The sequence below is a fragment of the Ictidomys tridecemlineatus genome, chromosome 1 (assembly GCF_052094955.1).
Source record: "Ictidomys tridecemlineatus isolate mIctTri1 chromosome 1, mIctTri1.hap1, whole genome shotgun sequence".
Lineage (NCBI taxonomy): Eukaryota > Metazoa > Chordata > Mammalia > Rodentia > Sciuridae > Ictidomys > Ictidomys tridecemlineatus.
This window is the reverse complement of record NC_135477.1, coordinates 89,489,354-89,512,921: the sequence shown is the minus strand read 5'-3', so window position 1 is coordinate 89,512,921 and position 23,568 is coordinate 89,489,354. Positions and strand designations below refer to the sequence as shown.

The following is a 23,568-nucleotide window of genomic DNA, read 5'->3' as shown; positions in this document are numbered from 1 at the left end:
ATGTTCCATGACGTGCAGTCCTGTTTTTAAATAAAAGTCACTGTTTTAAAATTCATACTGATGATGAAGTAAAATTAAATCCCTGAACTATTTTTATCTTATGAGTTTTGAACTTAATTCAGTATAAAATAATTATTTCCACTATATTCTGTTAATTCAAATATAATTGACTTATTTTTAGAGACAAAGATTTACTTAGGAAAGCAGATATGTATACATTCAAGGGAGAATTCAGGCTATCTCCAGAGTGGACACCTCTGGGGCATTACAGCAATGGATACAAGTTCAAGAGAGGATGTGAGCCTTTTCCAGAGGAAGCAACAGCCTATGACAGCCTATTTTTACCTCCCGAATTCTCAGATAGGCAGTTAATACTGTCAAATGGTTATCCTACCAAAAGCACAGATGGAATGCAATTCCCACAAAATTCCAATGTAGTTCTTTATAGAAATAGAAAAAGGAGGGGCTGGGGATGTGGCTCAGGCGGTAGCGCGCTCATCTGGCATGCGTGCGGCCCGGGTTCGATCCCCAGCACCACATACCAACAAAGATGTTGTGTCCGCCGAGAACTAAAAAATAAAATATTAAAATTTCTCTCTCTCTCTCTCTCTCACTCTCTCTTTAAAAAAAAAAAAGAAATAGAAAAAGGAGTCATGAAATTTTTCTGGAAAAATAAGAGGCCCAGAATAGCCAAAGCAATCCTCAGAGCGAGAAAAACTAAGCAGGAGGCATCACAATCCCAGACCTTAAATTATTAAAGAGCTATATGAACAAAAATATCTTTGTTGTGGTGCATGGTATTAGAACCATAACAGACAAGAAGACCAATGGAACAAAATAGAAGACACAGAGACAAACCGACAAAAATAGTTACTTCATACTAGTCAAAGGTACCAAAGCCTATCACTTTAGAGATAAACCCAGCAACAAGTTAGTTGGCCATTTAGATATTATATGGTATTTTGATGAATATAACCAGCAGTTATACAAAATGCTTCCTGTTATGCATCAATTACTTGCCTTAATATCATACCTTACAGATGGCACTTACCTACATAGAAATTTTAAATTTTTCCCATATTGTTCAATCATATAAAACCTGTACAATAAAGTCTCATTTGCTAGAATATATGTTAGTCAAGCAAATGATAGGTTATGACTTTGTTTTCCTGCTCAGATAATCAATTTCACATAGAAAAATCAACTTTTCATTCTTCTAAAAATGTTCTTTTCGAATACAAACCTTCACTATGCTTTTTATTTTGTCCCCTAACTCCTTTATTCCCACCAGATAATAATATTTTATTATCTTCCCCCAAACAGAGTTGGGTTGTAGGTCAGTGGCACAGCACCCCTGAATTCAATCACCAGTAACAGGGGTGGGGGTGGGGGATGGAGGTGACACCAAGAATAAAATAAAGATCTCTCCTACTTCCTTTTAATTCCTTAAATGTGAGAGGGAAGAATAAAGGTAACTCTGAATGAAGGAAACTGAAAGAGATGTGATAGGCTAATTACTTTGATAAAATGTTATGAAAAACATGATTCTTATATAACAAAATTTGATATTATTTAAATACAATAAAACCTAAAATAAAATCTGAAATAAATTAGCATGTACCCAAATTAAGAGGTGTAAGATAAACAACAAAAAAAAATCAAAACACAACAAAAACCCACATCAATGAAAATGGAAAATGTTTTCAGGGCAATGACTATTATTCTTGAGACCATTTCAGTGACTACTATTAGTATAATTATAAACTGAATGCCCATAAAGTATGGGCAGAAAACCTTCTAGTTAAGGGATAGTAAAGGCAGTCTCGGGGATCTTTCTTACTTCCTTGAAACCTAAGGGTGGGGGGTAATTTGAGACAAAAATGCTAGCTAGCTTCAAATAAAACAAGGTGATATTTTATTAACTGCAAGCTACATATTATGATATATACCTGCTACATAAAAAATTATAACAATAAGGATCAATATTTTTTAAATTATATTACTTTTTAGTTTTTAATGAGTTTTTATTTATTTATTCATTTATATGTGGTTCTCAAACATGCTAGGCAAGCAAGGATCTAACACTGAGCTACAACCCCAGCTCAAATATCAATATTGACAGTCATCTTCAGACCTCTGATTTAAGACAGAATTCTCTAAAAAAATAAATCAGTACAGAAAAGCCATCAACTTTCATTGATGATAAAACTGGGGGGAATATAGACGGGTCATAAGATGAAGATGTTCCTCTGAATATCTGAATCCTTATCACAGAATAAATACTATCATCGATGTAACTGGAGGAGAAAAAAAAGATAAAATATTATCTTCATGTTCAATAAGCCCTCTTTGCTGAAGGGAAACAGCAGGTTGTGAGATAGGGCAAAGGAAGAAACAATTCCAAATATCAACTGAGATACCCTGTGATGTAAGGGCTTTCCATAAGTCCCACAGGAGAACCTCAAGGGCCTCACAGAAAACCTGATGCACAATCATCACCTAGTAAAGTACTAGACTTCAGAATAAAGAAAAATTCTTTTGGGTATCAGATAGAAGAAAAACCACGTTCCTATGAGGTGGAGAGGGCCTCAGACCTCTTCATTACAACATTCAATGCTACAATATAGTGTGGCAGTATTTCCAAAAATTTGTTGGAGGAGGAAATGCCCACATGATCCACCAAGAGTATCCTTTATATATAAAGGATATAAACAGGCATTCCCAATACATGCAAGAACTCAGAAGGTAAAACTTTCCCAAAATAGCACCTTAAATGAAATCTAACCAACTCCAAGGTGAACAAAAATAAACTCAGAAACAAAAAGCTGATAAGAACCCAATAAGCACTAAACTTAGATATAAAACTGAATCTAAAACAACTGAGAATCATGAGTAAACAACAAAGAATTTAAAAGTTTTTTTAGCAAACGCATGCTGTGAAAGATAAAGAATATCCTAACAATCTTTCTCTGAATGTTTTCAAGAAATCTGTGTGAATCCTAATAATTTGTTCAAAAGTTCTCTTGTTAAAAGTAGTATCAATTCTGAACTTGATTTTTTTCTTTATAACTGTAAACTTTATAACTTATAATGATCGTAGTATCTCTTCTATATACAATGAGTTTTTAAAGTACAGGAATGATTGTTTCAAGAAACTGCTTTGCAAGCTACTAATTACAACTGCTTATAATTAAAGGATTTCATATCAATGTATTGTTTTTAGGAAACTGAGAACAATGATTGGTCATGGCACCTATTGGAGCAGAGGAAGTTGACAAAGGCAACACAAAAAGAAGCCACATGAGCAAAAGTCAAGCTATCAGTTTCCATGACCTACAGCTTAAAAGTATTTCATTTATGCTTTCAATAAGTAATAGCCACAAGTTATGAGTGATTATGTAAAACAAGAATGTAATTTTTTTAAAAGGAGAAAATTGACTGTTTCTTGGCCACAATTTTTTTCTTGCACCTAAATTGATTTAACAGTAATGGCAACAACAACAAATACAGTTGGGAATGTAGCTCAGTGGTAGAGTACTTGCCTAGCAAGTGTGAGCCCTCTCTTTTTAGAGAGTTTACACCGAATACACACATACATACACACACACACACACACACACACACACACACACACACACACACACCCCTAATTTCGAAGCCCAGAATGGTGGCATAGTCCTAGAATTTGAGAGGCTGAGACAGCGAGATCTTAAGTTTGAGGCAACCTGGGAAACTTAGTGAGACCCTATCTCAAAATAAAGAGTTGGGGATACAGCTTAGTTGTAGCAGCACTAGCCCTGGGTTAGTTTCAACCCCGGTCCAGGGAGAGAAGGGGTGGGGCACAGAACAGAAATCTAGCTTTGAAAAACAAGGATCTATTTTGATATAAGCCTGCTTTATTTTCCTTTAGTTGTGCATGTAAAATGACAAGGTTGGTGAATGGATCCATCCATTATCTGACAATTAGGTATTTCACCTGAGGCTAGTATTAGGTCAAATTATAAGATGACATTTATCTCTGAGATTCTATTATGTATCAATTTCCCTCATTTTTACCCCTTTGTCCCACAAAACTCCTAAATAGTTAATTAGCCACTTCATCCAAAGGATCAGCTGCTTATCAGAAACCAAAACCTTCATATAAAAATAAAGAGGCTATATGTATGGAATCTCAATAACCATGCTGATAACCCTTATTCACCTTTTTCGACCCTCTTGATCTTTAACTGTGCGAAAATGAGCTTAAAGGATTAATGGATAAATTTTAAGCCCTTTATGTCCATTAACATGATGCTAATTTTTTTTTTTAATAAACATGCTCTTGGCAATCTAGGAATAGAAACTTTCTTGGCTTGATCAAGAACATTTAAGAAACTAGAGCTTTCTGTTAAGATAAGGAAGATGCAAGTATGTTCCCTCTCATTCCTCCTTTATAATAATGGAATTATGAGCTAAAGTAATAAGACAAGAAAATGAAATAAAAAGGAGATTGGGAAGGAAAAAACTACTTTGTTTACAGTTAATATTATCCAAAAGAAAACTGATATGAGAAAAATAACACTGGATTTAATTCCCAGCACAACACAAACACACACACACACACACACACAATAGTAAATAATAGGTACAAGACACTTTCTAATATACCATTGATGAACCAATTGGAGTTTCAAATCAGAACATAATACCATTACCACCCCTCTACACAAAGAAGTAGGTATAAACCTAACTATATAGTGCCATATATATATATGATTCACACAAATATAAATACACACATGCGCGTGCTTTTATATAAGATCTAAATGAGGAAAACATAAAAACAGATAAATAAAATTAAAGAATTAAATGGGGATATATTTCTTGTTTGTGGGCAGGAAAACTCAAACACTTTTAATCAACCGGTTCAATGCAGTTCCACTCTAATCTCAGCAAGTTATTTTGTTATCTGTCAAAAAGCTGATTCTGAACATTAAATGGAAAGACAAAAGACTTGATCAACAGAACAGTACAGAGAGCCTAAAATAGAACCACACAGAATCATGTATCTTTGACTAAGGGGTAAAGGCAATTCAATGAAACAAAGAAAAGAATTTATTTTTTTGTGGTACTGTAGATTGAACCCAGGGCCTTATTCAAATTAGGCAAGTGCTCTACCATTTTGTATCTCCAGTCCAAAGATAATGATTTAGTTGGGGATATAGCTCAGTTGGTAGAGTGCTTGCTTCGCATGCATAAGGCCCTGGGTTCAATCTCCAGTGCCCAAGAAAAGAAGGAGGGGAAGCCAATGAAAATCATTTAAATAAAAGGTACTAGAGTAACTGGACATACACATGCAAAATAATGAATCCAGACATAACCTATGTTGGTCACAAAAATTAACTCAAAGTGAATCACAGACCTCGAACTACAATGCAAAACCAAAAAAACGACAAGATTACATAAGAGAAAATGACCTCAAGTTTGGTGAAGACTTTTTAGATGACTTACCTGATATAAAAGACATTACTAGTAAACTGGACTCTGCTAAATTTTTGAAAAGTTTTTAATCCCTGCTCTGGGTAGGATACTGTCTAAAGAATGAGAATTCAAGTGGCAAATTGGGAGAAAATATTTGTAGAAGACACATCGGATAAAGGACTGTTATCCAAAGAACTCTTAAAACTCACCAATAAAGAAGCACAAAGCCAATTACAAACTGAGCACAACATTCTGATGCTAAAGAAGATATCTAGTTTGGAAAAAAAGAAAAGGGAAGATCTGCAGATGACAAATGGGCATATGAAAAGATGCTTGACATCATGTCATTAGAGAACAGTAAACTAAAACAATGATATACCAATACACACCTATTAGAATTCAAAACCCTGACAACAGAAGAAGCTTGAAAAGGGAATGAAACCACCTGAGCTCTCATTTATTGACCAGGGGAATGCAAACTGCTACAATCACTTTAGAGGATGGTTTGGTAGTTTCTTGCATGACTATATATACTCTTACCATACTATACAGAAATCGAACTCCTCGTTATTTACTCAAAGAAGCTGAATCTATGTGCACCAAAAGCCCTATATGTCCAGGTATAGTAGTCCCTGCTTGTAATCCCAGTGATTTGGGAGGCTAAGGCAGGAGGATTGAAAGTTGAAGCCAGCCTTAGGAATTTACCAAGAGCCTCAGCAACTCAGTGACTCTATTTCTCAAAATACCACGCAGCCTCTGGGTTCAATCCCCAGTACTCCCTGTCCAACAAATAATAAAATCAAATTAAAACCCCTGCATGGGCTTTTAAATAGCTTTATTCATAACTTCCAATGCTTGGAAACAACCAAGATAGGTCTCAGTAAATGAATGGATGAACACACTATAGTATATATTCATAAAATGTAGTAGTATCAAACACTAAAAATAAATGAGCCGTCAAGCCACAAAGACACAGAAAAACCTAAAATCCATATTACTAAGAAACCAATCTGAATAAGTCCATGTATGATTCTAACTGTATACACAAAATGGGTAAAGAAAAAACTATGGCAGCAGTAAAATATCAATGATTAAAAAGGGTCTGGGGGCAGAGAGGGAAAGAACAGGTAGAATAAAGGGATTTTTCAGGATAGTGAAAAATCAACAATAAAAAAGCAGAAACCTAATTAAAAACTATTCTGTATGATACTATAAGAACAGATTCATGTCAATACCAATTATAGTACGTAAACCACACAACACCAGGAAAAAAACATAAGGTAAACAATGGTCTTTGGGCAATAATGATGTGTCAATGTTGATGTTGTTTTTGAGAATTTTTGACAAATGTACCACTGTGGTAGCAACAGAAGTTATGTGTTAGAGGTGTGGGGAGAAGGCACAGGTGGAAAGTGGAGCAGAGAGCAACTCTCCAGACTCACCACTCAAAAAGTATGCCCCACACACACCATACACAACTGCTAATTTAGCAAAGCATGTTTATTAACCTAGCTACTCTAGAGGCTTGAAAACCACAAGTTCCAGGCCAACCAAGGCAACTTATCAAGACCCTGTCTCCAAATAAATTAGAAAGGGTTATCTATGTAACTCAGTGGCCAAAAGCTTACCCAGCCATGTGTGAAGGCCTAGGTTCAATGCCCAGTATAGCAAAAACAGCCAAAAAACAAAAACAAACAAACAATAAAAAAAAACCCACTCAATTTGCATGCATATTTATATTCATAAATATATGAACTAATGCTAATATCTGTTATGAGATTCTCTATAGCCTTTATTTACCTTGACACATAAAAATAAACCTTTGTAACAAGTCTCCAAGAGTCCAAACTTACTAGTTGTACCATGTGATGGGTTCTATATTCCTCTTCACTTTGAATGCGCTGTTGGAATTTTTCATTGTGTTTTGCAATACAAATTTCCTATAAATACATAAAATGTCTTTTAATAATTTAGAAAAGCCACACCAAGGTTTATTTGATAAATTTTAATTTTAATACATACCTACATAGCAAAGTACCAACTAACCACCCATTATTTCTCACCTGAACCATTGAAATATGAGCCAGATAATAAGGATCTTACAAAAGACTCTTCTATTAAACTGTTAACTTTTCTAGACACTGTGTTGTCATTTTAAGAGAAGGGATGGGGCAAGGTAGAAGAGGATGTCCATAGATCTCAAAGGTTTCTTTCAGTTATGAAGTCTATCCAGCCAGAAAATTCCTTCCAAGTCTCACTATATTCTTTAAACAGGTCTGGGCAAAAAAGAATATACAACTATTGGCATAAGTCTGTATTCTTGAGTTTTCTCTGATTAATTAAAGACCATGATTTTGTCCAGACTAGTTTAAACAATATCACGAGATCTGAATCTTCTAGTCATACTTGTTAAGAGTTGAAAAAGACCTTAAAAACTAGAAATGCCCTATAATCCAAATGACAACTTTTTGGCAGCATCAAGTCTAATCTTCATTAACTGTATGTCCTTAATGTAACTATCCTTAAAAGAAGTTTTCTAGATAAAAAGGCTAACTATTAATATTAGTTTCCAGTATTCTCAAAGCTATACCAAAATGATCACTCTTTCATTTTAAAAAAGTCATGAGGCACTGGGTTTGATCCTCAGCACCACATAAAAATAAATAAAGATATTCTGTCCATGTATAATTATAAAAAAAAAAGAATTTTAAAGTATTTTGCCCATCTACAACTAAAAAAGAAAGTCATAATGACTTTGAAAGTCATTAATATTTTAAAGCAGATGTTTACAACACTGTATTCTTAGCCTGCTCTGGTTCACTCTACTAACAAAAATCTGTCCAGTGCAGTTGAGAAAATAAAGGTAGCATTATATAATCTTATTACAGAATGATATAGTGACTTTGAAGTCACACAAACATAGAACAAAATCGTACACGTCTGCCCCATTCTAGCTGCTTATCCTTCTGTGATTTAATAATTACTAGAACTTTCACACCCTTGATTATTATATGAGGATATAAGTTTACAATCCCTTATTCAGAACTGAAGTCAGATGTGTTCTGAGATTCACATTTCTTTTTCATATTTTAGAAGGTTGTTACTTCACACATCATCCAATAACTAGGGCAAGATCTGAGGGAATATCCTGTAATAAGTAATATTAATATTTTTGCAGTGACATATATGAAAAGTCAAAGTGGTAAAATTAAGATAATAAAATAACTTCATGTCAGTTCAGGTGTGGTTCTGCCACCAAATGTACTGAATATTAAAGTATTAAAATATTTAATAAATATTAAATGAATATTAAATATAAATAAATAATAAATATTAAAGTATTAAAATACGACCAATTTTCTAGGCTTTCTAGAATTCAGACAAGGGATTACCTCATCTGGCTCATTTGGGTGAATTAAAGACGAAATACACAGAGAATAGTATTACTTCTATTATCTGAAATATTTACACACAAAACAACTTGAAGACTTCAGGGAAAAGGACAGGATTTGCTTAGAAGCACAACTACTGTCAGTATGTAATCCTATTATGAGTGTCGGGTACACTAAGTAGCCAGGAGCCAATGCTTCTTACCACATGACATTCTTAAGAGAATAATGGATGGTGTTCCACAGGGAGACATCTATTTTTAAAATCTTTTTTTTTTTTTTGTCATATATTTGATACAATGGTTTTCTTCTTAGGATTTAGTATTTCCAGTTTCCTTTATTTTCAGCATTCTTGTCATTCCTCCCTCCTGCTGCAGACCTGGCAACCGGAGTTGGTGGAATTGGGGGGCAGGGTGCAAATGTAAAAAGAAAGTTTCTCCAATAGTGGATTCCCCTATCTTAAATTTAGATTTATATAAGAACAGAGTGAAGAATATTGATTGACATGAATTAATAGGCTTCAATAAGGAAATAGCTGAAGAGAAAGTTCAGTCTGATTCAGATTCTGATTTACTTTTCGCATGTGATGAAACTCTCCCCCCAAAAAACTAAACATAGGACCCCTCTAATACTAAATATCACAGAGCTCCCCCAATTCTTATTCCCTTTGGCCTTTGTAGGGCACCTGATACTGCTGACCACCCTGCTTTGAGGAATCATATTCTCTTTTGCAGCCTCACCATCTCCTGCTTCTTCTCCCTCAGACTTCTCTTTCTCTTTGACCCTTTCTTGTGTACAAAGTCTTAAACTTTCTGCAGGACTCTTTCCAAAGAGCCTCTCTTCTCACAATACACCGGTGCCTTCTCTGTTCAATTTTCATAACCCATGCCCTTTACAAGGTCTTCTCACCCCTAGGCAAAAATGTTCTGCTGACTTTTGCTTTTGGAATTATAAAAATACTAAGTACATGCAAGATTTTTTTTTTTTAACTACCAATCTGTTCTATCACCTTCCCTTTGCACCTCCTCAACAGCTCTCCATCTCGATCACTGATAAAATCACCTACTCAATACATGGAACCCAGAGGCCCAACAGTTTCATGGCCATCTCCACCTGAAACTTGGATCATTACCTGTAAGGCATTTGTGTTTTTCCCTTGGCAGTCCATTGTGATAGATGGAACCTCTATCCATCCAAATGCCCAATTTAGAAGCCTGAGAGATAATAGAGAATAGCTCCTCTATTCTTCATTATAAACCATTAAATCTTATTGACTTTCTACTTCTGGAAAGGGTTAAAATTGGACACTTCTCAGATTTTCTATTCCTTACTATCTATACTACCCATCACTACCTCAGCTCATACTCTTAACATTCCAACCCCACAAAGTTGAGGATAATGATAATCTCCAACCAGAACCTTTTATTGTTCACTGTAACTTATTTTAATTTTGCCTTATCTTTATAAAACATAAATCTGTATATATTATCCTTTACTTAAAACTTTGCAATCATTTGCATTACCTTCAGAATCTGCTCAGGCCTATTAATGTGGTTCAGAAAACTTCCCATAATCTGGTCCCTGTAGCACACTTACCACATACAGTCCCCTGACTAGCCATGCTCTTATGCTTCAGTGTCATTTTGTTGGGCTTGGAATTATACCCCCACATCAACCATTTGGCAAATTTCTATTTAGATGTAAAACCTAATGCAAAGGGCTGGGGATATAGCTCAGCTGGTAGAGTGCTTGCCTCCGCACACACAACCCTGGGTTCAATCCCCAACACCACAAAACAAAAACCTAATGCATGTACAAGAAGCCTTTCTTTGCTGCCTTTATTTGCTCTCTTGTTATCTGGCATGCTTACCTGGTCATCTGGTTGGCCTTCTATAAAACTAGGAAGAGCAGAGACTATGCCTTGCTCATCATTGTGCATAGCACAATGTTGAATTAAAATGAACCAGACTATTAACTAAGTCTGAATTATACAACATTTTTAAAAAATGCTTTAAAAAATGTTCAAGTTCATAAACTCTCACCAAGTCTTTAAGTTACTTTACCAGACAGCTGAAACTAATATTATAAAACAGTGTTTCTGATATTCATAAAAAGGTTTTTTTCCACATCCTATTTACATTTCATTCTCCAGAGACATTGATAGAATGTGTTAGTATCACTGCAATGTTGACCTAACTGGCATGGAATAGAACTGAAAGCCTGTAACCATCAGGCTCACAGCTGAGACAATAAGTGGGTTTCAATGACCACTATTGTCATGGAAAAAGAAAAATGCACAGATTTCTGTCAGTTAGGAGAAAACCATAGCCCTGAGTGCTGAGGTAACTGTTCTGAGAGTAGACAAAATGATAGAAGGTTACTGACACACTGTGGAAATATGTAAGCCTGGGTTTCTTTAATGTATACAAGCCATCTATTAGAAAAAGCAGAAGTCTTTGCATATCTGTGAGATGAGGAAGTGGAAGCTCTGAAATCTGGTTAAGAGCAGAAGGCAGACTCTCAAAGAACATGTCATACTTTTGCCTGTGTATCTAAGCTCAAAGCAGTCAGTACCACAGGGTTATCACACTGGTCCAGGCCTTAAAACTTGTTCCAGATTCAAAACCCACATTCAATGCCTAGAAACCACCCTATGATAGTAACCTCTGGACTAGAAAGCAAAACATTTTCGAAGTCATAAAAAGAAAATACATTTTCACAAATGGAATTACTTCAAATATCAAGAATGACCAAAGATTTTGAAATGTAATTCAAGTTAAAAATAATAACAATTTAAAAATTTCTTTAGAATGAAGTCAGAATCAGGACTTGTAGTTCATTACCAGCCCCCCTTAAATAAGAGGAGCTAGGAACTGCACTACATAGGACCTTGGAGCACATCACTTAGCATAGTTACCCCCAGCAGGTGAAAAGTCATCATCATTGGCTGTTTGAACACATTTTAAGAGGGTAATTTTCAGAGAAATGTGTCTAAAATAATGAACTGAATTATGAGAAGGGATAATGCTTAGCTTTTAAATAAAAAAAAATTAGTGATAAATCATGTTAGAATTATGAGATATGAATCAAGGACTAAGTAATGAATAAAAAAGCAAGATTTCAATACCTTTTTATTTCTGAGGTAGGCTTTCTTGGCTGAGACACGTCCCCGTCTTGCTTCCAGCTGGCGTGCTTTCTGCTGTAGTTTCTGCAGCTCTTCCCTCTGTGCATGCACAGAGGCTGCCATTTCTTCCTTCTCTAGCATGGCCTCCATGCTTTCATAAGTGTCATAGTAAACTACTTCATCTCTCTTTTCTGTGTCAGAACAACAACAAGGGGTCACAGTAAAGCACATGGGTCGTGAGGCCTGACAGAACAGAATTTGGTGCCACCTACTAGCTCTGTGACTTCAAAGCTAATACTTCTTGTGCTTCTCTGTAAAACGGTGGTTAAATGGAAATGCACCTCATAGACTGAATGTATGCAAAATGTGCAGTGTCTGGCTCACAATGAGTGCTCCATAAATCTACACTTCCCTCCCAGCTCAACTCCTGCAAAACTGTGAATTTTTGAAAATACAGGTTTTGACTGAAGTATCCCTTACAAAATCAGAATTTCACAAAGATAACCAAAGCCAACATAGAGTTGCACTGTTCAGTCTACCGAACAACTTGTCTGACTTCAGAGACTTCTTTAAAACATTTCTTTTGTGTCTGGATGTTTTAAAAAGTCTTAGCAAAGAAACATAGCTAGCATCCACATACATTTTCTTCACATATTGAGTCTTCTGTGGACTTACTGTGGGTGCATCATACCTGATATAAGTCTTTTGATACTTTCCAGTTGTGCTGTCAACAGTAACTCTTCACACTTTAAGATTTCAAACTGTACTTCATACAACTGAAGCTGCAGATCATAATAATCGGCTTCTAACTGATCCAATCGAGCTATGGCTTCTGTACCACCCTGTAAACTTTGCATCTGTGATGAAAATAAAAACACTTTAGTTAGTGGAGACAATAAAACAAATAAAGGCATAACTAGAAATCAGTTCTAGTGATGAACAGGATAAATTCACAACACATTCACTCTAAGAAAGAAACTTATATGTAAGAAATTCAGAGTTTTGTGCAAGGTGTGGTGGTGCAAGCCTTTAGTCCCAGCTCCTTGGGAAGCTGGGGCAGGGGGATAGCTTGAACCAGGAGTTCCAGGCCAGCGTGGGCAACATAGGGAGACTCCCACCTCAAAGAGGGCAGGGGCTGTGGTGTAACTCAATGGTAGAATGTATGCCTAGCATATGTGAGGCCCTATATTTATAGCCAGTGCTATAAATGGAGGAGGGGTCCCCCTGACTGATCAATCCAGACTTTAAAAAATATGAATATATGAAACTACTGATAATCAAGTTAGAGCGTATGGTTTTAGAAGAAGGCAAACATGGTAAAAATAAGTTTCTATCACAGCTCATTACCTTATTTAGGATGATACACTGTTTTGAAATAAATGTTAATAGTATCCCTTCTTAATCTTGAAAGTAGATGCTAATTTATGCAGTTAGCCTTTTCATATAAAATATATGAAAAAGGCTAGACCATGCATAGATATTTACAACAGAGTGGTAAAAGTTGACTGATCCACATATCTGGGACTTTGCTTTGTCCCATGGTCACAGCCTAGCTTCTGAGACCTATAGGCTGGAGAGTAAAGTGAGAGCACATGAGTGGAACAACATCAAATAACTGCTTAGATACTTTAGATTAAAAAATTATTGTTATGTATGGATAACGATCGGTATTGTTTTTAAGTAAATGCAGTCAGGGTCATAGACTCAACCTAAAATGGGATTCAGAAATTTCTGAGCATGGCTCATGGTGAATATTCTTACATGAGGTTTGTTTGTTTGGCTGGTTTTTTGGCCCAAGAGAGGGGAATTAATTAATTAACTTACTTACTTACTTATTTATTTTTTTATTTTAAAAAATCAGGCACCAGAAGGAAACCACTAAGGGGAAAGCATTCTTCAGATACTGGTTCCTGACCCTATTATCTCCACAAATTCCTATTTAGCTATATGGAGAAGGCAGTTACAAGACAAAGCTGAAAAGGATGGCTTTTTAAGGAGTCTGTGAGATATAAAATATACCACATTTCTGATTGTGAGACAGTAAGCATTTTTTCAAGAATATTTCTTTTAGAACCAGAGCAACAAGCTTTGGCAGCTTAAGGTTCATTCTTAGAAGTCCCAAGAGGCCTCTGGTATAGGCATCATTATGCCCTGGAGGTATTGGCAGCATTGGTAAAGAGGCCCTGGTTTCAAATGGCAGGGAATAACTACCAAAAGCAGAGTGAGAAAAATAGAAAAGAATATTAGAGAAATGTCTACAAATTTGCATGAGCCCCAGAATACCAGGGAAATGCCTCTATCACAGCATAAGCTAGCAAGGACAGTGAAGTTTGTTGCTGATAAATGATCTCTTCTGTCTGGAAAAGTTGTTACAAACATGTTAGCACATAATGAGAGTATGTTGAAGATTCCAGCTTTTGTTTTACATTGTAGATATCCACACAGACATACCCAATGACTAGACTTTTATTTTTATTTTTTGGAGGGGGTGGGTATTGAGTATTAAACTCAGTATTGCTCTACCAGTGAGCTTCAACATCCCAACCTTAAAAAAAATTTTTTTTGGGGAGAAGGACAGGGTCTAGCTAAGTTGCCCAGGCTGACCACAACTTGTGATCCTCCTGCCTCAGCCTCCAAAGTCACTAGGACAATAGACATGCTCTACTATGCCTAGTTTCACAAGAATTTTTAAGTGAAAAGCAATATTTAAGTTATAGCCTAAATGTACAGTAGTATATATTTAAAATAATCAGTTAATTTATATCTATTATTTAATAAATTTTATAAATACTTTAGATAACATTATCTAAACTATTAAGTCAGTGAATGATCCTACTTGAATAGGAAATATTTTATAAGTGACAAAAATAAATAACAAACCCAAAGTGGTTTTAATTATAGTGGCTAGGCAAGGAATGTTGACGATATGAAACCCTGTCATTTTCTTCTAAATTATAAAATAGGAACCTAGGCTCAGTTTATGCCTTAAGACTCGTAGACTGACTTTAAATAACACATCCCTTCATACTATTTTGGGGCTCCTGTCAGGATGTAGATTCCTCTATTACTCCACCCCACACTCTATTAACACAGCAGGCAAACAGGATAACTACCTACCTTTTAAAATAAATTTTAGTAGATGGACCCAATACCTTTATTTTACTTGTTTTTACATGGTGCTGAGAATTGAACCCAATGCCTCATACGTGGGGGGCAAGTGCTCTACCACTGAGCCCCAGCCCCAGCACCAAAGCTATATAAACTTAAATATACAACAGCTTCTACCAATAATAGCTGCACAAACAGGAATGATACAAATTGACAGAATTATCTCAAATTCCACATATGAGAAATCTTGGGAAAATGAAAGTGTCTGTAATTACACTGATGTCAAACCTAATGTTACAGACTATTTGTAGGAAAATGTATTGTATTTGATATAACTGTATACTTCATTACTGGAATAACTGTCTTAAAGTTATTTGTTCTAATATTACTTTTCTAAAAATTCTATAACATATATTGGCCTCTGGAATTTAGATAATGGTTTATGTTCCTAGAACATACAAGGTTATGTTTTGAGAACAAATTCAAAACATTGAGGACAGGGCCTAAGACATTAAAAATTTTCTACTTACATTCTTTTTGTATCTAATGCCAAAATACAATTTAGGTGGAAGAAATGTTATTTAAGTAATATAAATTGAAATATTTAGAGTGGAATCTAGATTTGTGTGCTTCAAGTCTGAAATTTCTAGTGTGTAGATATGGAATAAATTACTGATAAATAAGTTAAAAATAAACAAGTCTCCTGCCTGGGTAAGGACCTCAGTTTCCTCACCTCTGCTCAGGCTGCATCCACCTTATCAGAACTTAATAAGGCTCATATGAAAACGCCACACCATTTTTCAATGGAATCCTTTGCCACTGAACCCTGAAGTATCTGTTATAGCAAATAAGAGATACTTTTGAAGCAGGGGAATTACATCTTTCTCTTCTTTATATTTTCCTTCACAAAATATTTAGTACTATTCCAAAATTAAAGTAATATTAACTTGTATTTATTGAGTTCTTACTCCGTGTCAGGCACTATGCTAAAGGCTTTATATATATTAACCCATGTAATCATAACAGAGAAGGTATATATTTATGTACATTTAATATAGAGGTTAAGGAATTCAATCAAAAGTTACATAAAGAGTAAGCTTGCAGAATTAGGACCTACAGAGTTGTTTTGCTCAATATGGTAGCCACTGGCCTCATGCGAGGTTGTTTAAAATTCTCCTCCTCTGTTCATAGACCTCATATCAAGAGTTCATTTTGCCAAATGTGTCTAAAAACTGCCCTACTGGAAGTGTAGTATAGAATATTTCCTTCATTGCAGGGCATTCTGTAGCACTGCCTAAATCTAAGCTCATGCCTATAATAAGCGTTTAATATTTCACAAAATAAAATTGAAATGGGGACTATAAATTGAATTAATCATAATTTAGCTATATGCTTTTAAGAAGAGAAGATTATGAAATACAGGAGTTCGCTTCAGGATTGGTATACTATAATCCACTCCATGTGTTGATTGTTCACAGAAATGATCTCAAGGACTTGCAAAAGGAGAAGCAGTGGTTAAAAATCATCTGCCAATGAAACAAAGTACAGTGGTACATTTTTAAAGCTTTTTAACTGGAACAGTGGAATCCCTTTTCTGTTGTTCTTTATTAATCTTTTTTGTTAACCAAAATTGAGAAATCTACCAGCTAAGTGAGATAAACTGCTTTCTATGGTTGTTTACTGATAACATCTTAATTTTAGCACCTTCTATTCCAAATTAATGAGAAATGAATACCTAATTTCAACATTAATATTCATCTTAACACTTCTAATGTATATGTTACTCCCATCATGCAATTTTATGTATTTTAATTTGGTCTGCTAGTTTAAATAAAAAAAGCATACTATATATGATGTAACCTGGATTAATAATACAAATCTGAAAGTAAAGATGTTACATAGTTAAATTATACTATTATTTTTTTTATTGTTGGTCGTTTAAAACATTACATAGTTCTTAATACATCATATTTCACAGTTTGATTCAAGCGGGTTATGAACTCCCAACTTTACCCCGTATACAGATTGCTGTATCACATCAGTTACCCTTCCATTGATTGACATATTGCCTTTCTAGTGTCTGATGTATTCTGCTGTCTGTCCTATTCTCTACTATTATTTTTGAATATGAATGGAGAGAGATTATACAGCTCAAAGACTAGAATAAAGTAGCTACAGCTAATTAAACTCAACCTAGATTCTTTCAAAAGTTTGCACTCAAAAGGCACTAATATTTTCAGTAGATTTGATAGGGCAAATCTGAACATCAAGATCAATCAGGGGCTGGGGTGTGGATCAGTGGTAGATGCTTTACCAGCACACATGAGGCCTCAGATCCAATGCCTTATGTTAGGCAAATGCTCTACCACTGAGCCATAACCCCAGCCAACATTCAAATTATGAAAGGGACAGGAATCCATGAACTTTGAAAAAAAAAAAAAAAGTAAGACTGACTGTTTTCAGATTCTGAAACAAAGGGAGACACAATTGAAAGGAAGTACTTACTTTGTTTTTCAGTTCTGGGTATTGAACCCAGGGATCTGAGCATGCCAGGCAAGTGTTCTACCACTGAGATACATCCCTAACCTTTTCTAATTTGAGAAAGCCCTTATTAAATTGTCAAGACTGACCTTGAACTTGTGATTCTCTTACTTCGCCTCTGGAGAACCTGAGGTTACAGCATTGTGCCATTGGGCCAGGTTGTACTTACTCTTTAACTCTATTAAAATAATTTAAAGTCAAATAGATTGTTGTTTGTCTATGCTATTTTTAATATTTCAGTATTTAGAAAATTTATTTCAGGTTCAGCATTAGACTCATAGTAAATATTCTTAAATGTAATTTATAATTTTATAGTTTCCATCTTGTCACATCAGGAAGGTTTTTTTTTGTGGTGGTTTTTAAAACAACCTAATGGGACAAAACATTGACCTTTTTTTTTTTGGTGGGGGTGTGGGGGATATGAGGGGAATGTGGGTGTTGACTGAACCCAAGGCCCTGCACATAATAGGCAAGGCTTTATCACTGAGTGAAATCCCCAATCCTCATGTTGACATTTTTAAAGAACAAAAGTCTCCCCATAATTTAAATCATAGGGTGATACTGTATTATAAAAAAGCCTTTACTGACAAAAGCATTTGTTTGAGTTGGGCTTAATAATTCACATTTGCACTGTTTCTCATGAGTAGTGTGAGCACCTTAAATTAATGCTAATAAAACCAGCACAGTACGTCATCACAAATAGATGTATATATAAAGCATAATATGTATATTACATATATATCATGTATAAACCTGGCATGAATGACTTACTGGCAGTTTTTAACAATTCCCTTGAAGAATTCGAATACAATCCAGAACTAAAAGAAAAGAAAAGAAGAAAAGAAAAGAAAAGAAAAGAAAAGAAAAGAAAAGAAAAGAAAAGAAAAGAAAAAGAAAAAAGAAGCAATTATAATAATTGGATGGAACCCAGAGAAAATGACCTCACAAATAATCATCTCAAACTCTCAGGGCCAATTGCAGTATCTTCCTTCCTCTACCACGCTGGGCCAATTGACACTGCAAATAATATTCTGGCATTTGCAAGAAGCCAGAAATCTTACTCTGAGCAGCTCTTAATTTAGGCACTGTATATTACCAGAACAACTAATGTCAGCCTACTCACAATAAAGATAGTCAATGTGATGAAGACAAAGGCAGTACTCTATTTCATAAGCAATACAAAAATGGAATTTAGTTTAAAGTTTTAGAATTTTAAAAAATTCCATAAAATCCAGTAACATGAAGGACAAGCTCATTAGAAAAGGAAACTGCAACAGAAATGCCTCATGGGGAACAGAGAGATGGGGCTAAAATCCTTCAAAGAGGTTCTCAGTACAAAGTGCATAGAAAAAAAAATTAGGACAAGTTCCAATTTTATAGAAATAAAATAAGAAAATGTAAAGGGAATAATAAAATCATGATTTAAATCTATTAAAAAATAAAATCTATTAACAAAAAATATTTCTTTTTAGATTAACAGGCATGAGACCTCATAGGTTACCTCATATACTATTTTTCAAATAAGAGCAAATAATCTTAAGTCTTTAAAATGTCATTACAGACCATCTTGATATAACTCCTAAGCTAGAAACTTTTAAAGAATAATATAATTTGCATTATTAAGCTGTATTAATAAAAGTAGACATAACAATTTGCTCTTCTCTAGGAACATCCTTAAAAAGTACAACTCCCATGAATGCCTATTAAAGGTTTTAAAACTAATATGAAGAATCCATACAATGGGAGCAAATATTTGCATATCATATACTGGATAACTGGCTTATAGCTAGAATACATAAAGAATCCTCCCAAATCAATAATAAAATGATCAAAAGACCAGTTTAAAAAAAATTGGCTAAATTTCTCCAAAGAATGTATACAAATGGCCAATAAACAATAAAAAAGCCTCAGGGAAATGTGCATCAAAACCAGAATTTTATAGGGCTCGGGATGTGGCTCAAGTGGTAGCGCGCTCGCCTGGCGTGCGTGAGACACTGGGTTTGATCCTCAACACCACATAAAAATAAAATAAAGATATTGTGTTCATCTAAAACTAAAAAATAAATATTTAAAAAAACAGAATTTTATAATATTTCACATCTAACAGTGAGAGCTACCATTAAAAAAGACAATAAAAGGTTGGGGTTGTGGCCCATCAGTAGAGCGCTCGCCTTGCACATGTGGGGCCCTGGGTTTGATCCTCAGCACCACATAAAAATAAATAAGTGAAGGTATTATGTCCAACTACAACTAAAAAATAAATATTCAAAATAAAGGACAGTAAAATATTGGTGAAGATGTACACAAACATGCAGCAAAAAGTCTAAACCTTGTACACTGCAAATGGGGGTGTAAAATGTGATAGCCATTTTGGAAAACAGTCTGGCAATTCCTCAGAGGTTAAACAGCAATTCTATTCCATACCTTGAGAAATGAAAACACATTCCATGTAAAACTAATACATGAATACTTATAGTATTATTCTTAACTGCTTGGAAAATAGAAACAACCTAAATTTTCTCATCTGATAAACTGTAGTATAACCATACAATGAAATATCTTCGCAATAAAACAAAAGTAGGTAGAAATGCATGTTGTTTTAACGGATGAAACATGAAAACATTATACTCAGTGGTGAGAGGAAAAACTATATCCACCTAGGGAGCACATTCAATGGTTTTTTTAGCATATCAACAGAATCCATTCTCCACAACGTTTACAAACACAAACATGCATTTCACTATTGTGCCATACACACAGCTTTAGTGAAGTTATTATAAAAACCATTTTGGTTACAAAGTACAATAAATGTAATGATACATCAAATATTTCTATACCTTGAGGTATAATTCTCTTTTAAAATAACATAATTCCAAACTGTCACTCATCCTAGCTCATTCCTCTTCAACCAATAAAAACATACATTTCTTGCCATATTTACTAGCCTACAAGATGACTACAGTGCAATCTGTATCTGACCTTCATGAACCTGCTTAACTATGTCCCCATCAATAGCTCCAAATGCACTGCAACCCTAAGTTGTTTTAAAAGCAACAATTTCAAATTACCAAACACTAAGTGTAATTTAACTCTTCCCAATTCCATGTTGGCTTCAACTCTATCTTCTTCATTACTGCATAAAGAGCCTAAATTCCTAGTGTTTGTGCACATTTCTGAGATATGGGTTTCTCTTTCCCCTTCATTATGGTACTGGGGACAGAAACTCAAGCACCTGTATATGCTAGATAAGACTCTGTCACTGAGCCATATCCGTAATCCCCATCTTTTTTTTTTAATTTATATTTTTGTTGTAGTTAGATGCAATACCTTTATTTTATTTATTTATTTTAATGTGGTACTGAGGATGGAACCCAGGGACTTCCACATACTAGGTGAGAACTCTACTGCTGAGCCACAACCCCAGGCCCAGATCCCCAACCCTTTCTTAATACTTAATTTTGAGAGAGAGTCTAAGTTGCTGAGACTGGCTTTGAACTTGCTCCTGCCTTAGCCTCCCCTGTAGCTGGATATACCACACCTGGCAAATACTTGGGTATCTACTATCAACAATAAAACAATCTGAAGAACAGTTTCCCATGAGGAAATGGTGTTAAGAACAACCCCAAAATGTACTTCCTACAAATAAGCCAGAGTAACAGTTCATTTAAAAACAAACCAAAAAAACCTAACCTGATGTTATTACTTGATTAATAATACCTTACAATGATTCCAATTTGTTTTGAGGGTAAACTGTGAAGTCCTTGACAGGACCTAGATGGTCAGCCCCAAAGTTGGCTTACTTTTCCAACCTCATCTCTTCCCTCTTCCCTGTATACATCACCAGCCTGCCTCTTCTAACCTTCCTAGGTACACTTAGAATAGGTAGTTGTCCCCACCTATGACTATCTGGTCAAAGCCAGGCAATGATCTACCTCATATCTAGTGAATTTCATAGCTCATATTCATATTATAATTATCTTGTTTCACCATACTCTAAGACTCAAACCATGGTGACTGCATGTTATTCATGCTTTTAAAGAAAATTAATAGCTTTTTTTTAAAAAGAGAGAGTTTTCAATATTTATTTTTCAGTTTTCAGTGGACACAACATCTTTATTTTATTTTATGTAGTGCTGAGGATCGAACCCAGGGCCCCGAGCATGCCAGGCAAGCCTGTTACCGCTTGAGCCACATCCCCAGCCAAGAAAATTAATAGCTTTTTAAAAAAAATGTGTACGTGTAAGACTCCTTTGGCGCAAGAATTAAAATCAAGAATCAATAAATGGAATGAACTAAAACTAAAAAGTTTCTTCTCAGCAAAAGAAATAATCTGTGAGGTGAATAGAGAGCCTGCATCTTAGGAGCAAATTTTTACCCTTCACACAGATAGAACAGTAATCTCTAGGGTATATAAAAGATTCAAAATGTTACACAACACACACACACACACACACACACACACGTTACACAACAAAAACAAATAACCTAATCAATAAATGAGCCAAGGACTTGAACAGACACTCAGATGAACAAATATATAAAAAAATATTCATCATCACTAGCAATTAGAGAAATGCTAATCAAAACCACTCTAAGATTTCATTTCACTCCAATCAGAATGACAGTTATTATGAAGACAAATAACAATAAGTGTTGGTGAGGATGTGGGGAAAAGGTACACTCATACACTGCTGGTGGGACTGCAAAATGGTGCAGCCAATATAAAAAGCAGCATGGAGATTTCTTGGAAAATTGGGAATGGAACCACCACTTGACCCAGCTATCTCTCTCCTCGGTCTATACCCAAAGGACTTAGAAATAGAGAGACAGCCACAGCAATGTTTATAGCAGCACAATTCACAACAGCTAAACTGTGGAACCAACACGAATGCCCTTTAGTGGATGAATGGATTTTTTTGTGGCATATATACACAATGGAATATTACTCAGCAATAAAAGAGAATAAAATCATGGCATCTGAAGGTAAATGGATGGAGTTAGCCAATCCCAAATAACCAAATGCTGAATGTTTTCTTTGATATAAGGAGGCTGATTCATAGAAGGATAGAGAAAGGAGGATGGGAGGAGAAATAGATAGGGCAGAAGGGTTGGAGATGAAGGGAGGGGGGCATGGAATTAGAAATGATGGTGGAACATGATATTCATTATTATCCAAAGCACACGTATGAAGACACGAATTGATGTGAATATACTTTGTACACAACCAGAGATATGAAAAAATGTGCTCTTTATGTGTAATAAAAATTGTAATGCAGTCTGCTGTCATTAAAAAAAAATGGAAAAACTTTCAGCCCATAGAGCCCACACAGTTAACTATAAAGTCAAATACCAGAAGCTGGAAATCTTCTCACTTTCTACTAAAACAGATCATTGGTCATTTAAAAATATAATCTAAAATATAAATATAATATAAAATCTCTTAAAATCTTTCCAAAGTATGTGCACAAAGCTGATGAATCTAGAGTGCACATTGAGGACACTTGTTCTTCATAAAGAAATAAGGACCAAGGGGCTGGGGTTGTAATTCAGCAGAAGAGCGCTTGCCTAGTGAGGCACTGGGTTCGATTCCCATCACCACATATAAGTAAACTGATTAAAAAAAGTTCCATTAAACAACATGTATATGGGTATATTCATTTCTTTACCCCCATCACCTACTGAAACTCCTAGGAAAAACACTTCATAAATATTTACTGAATGAAGTGAGCAGGGCATTGAGTTTGGTAGAATTCCAAAAGGCAGAAAAAAAGTGGCAAAGGAAAGAGGAGAACTAAAGATAATCCTGAAGTTTAGGCCCCTAGGTACCTTGAAGAACTATAGGTCCTTTACAGAAAGGACAGATCTGAGGAAGACCCACTATGGGGAAATGAATGATTTGGGTTTTAGAAATAGTCTGTGTTTACTATGTTGGAAAAGAAATGTGAT

At 35.1% G+C, this 23,568-nt stretch overlaps 1 protein-coding gene across 1 annotated transcript in view; it reads right to left on the bottom strand.

Annotated features, from left to right (window-relative positions):
- The window catches only part of Jmy (junction mediating and regulatory protein, p53 cofactor), an 84,923-nt gene that overhangs the window by 11,137 nt on the left and 50,218 nt on the right, over positions 1-23,568 (bottom strand). Inside the window, exons 5-7 of the mRNA XM_005328996.5 lie at positions 12,665-12,830; positions 11,977-12,164; positions 7,314-7,400 (exon numbers count right to left, since the gene is read on the bottom strand). Of these exons, the coding sequence (XP_005329053.1) occupies positions 7,314-7,400; positions 11,977-12,164; positions 12,665-12,830 (441 nt within the window). The remainder of the gene's footprint in view (positions 1-7,313; positions 7,401-11,976; positions 12,165-12,664; positions 12,831-23,568) is intronic.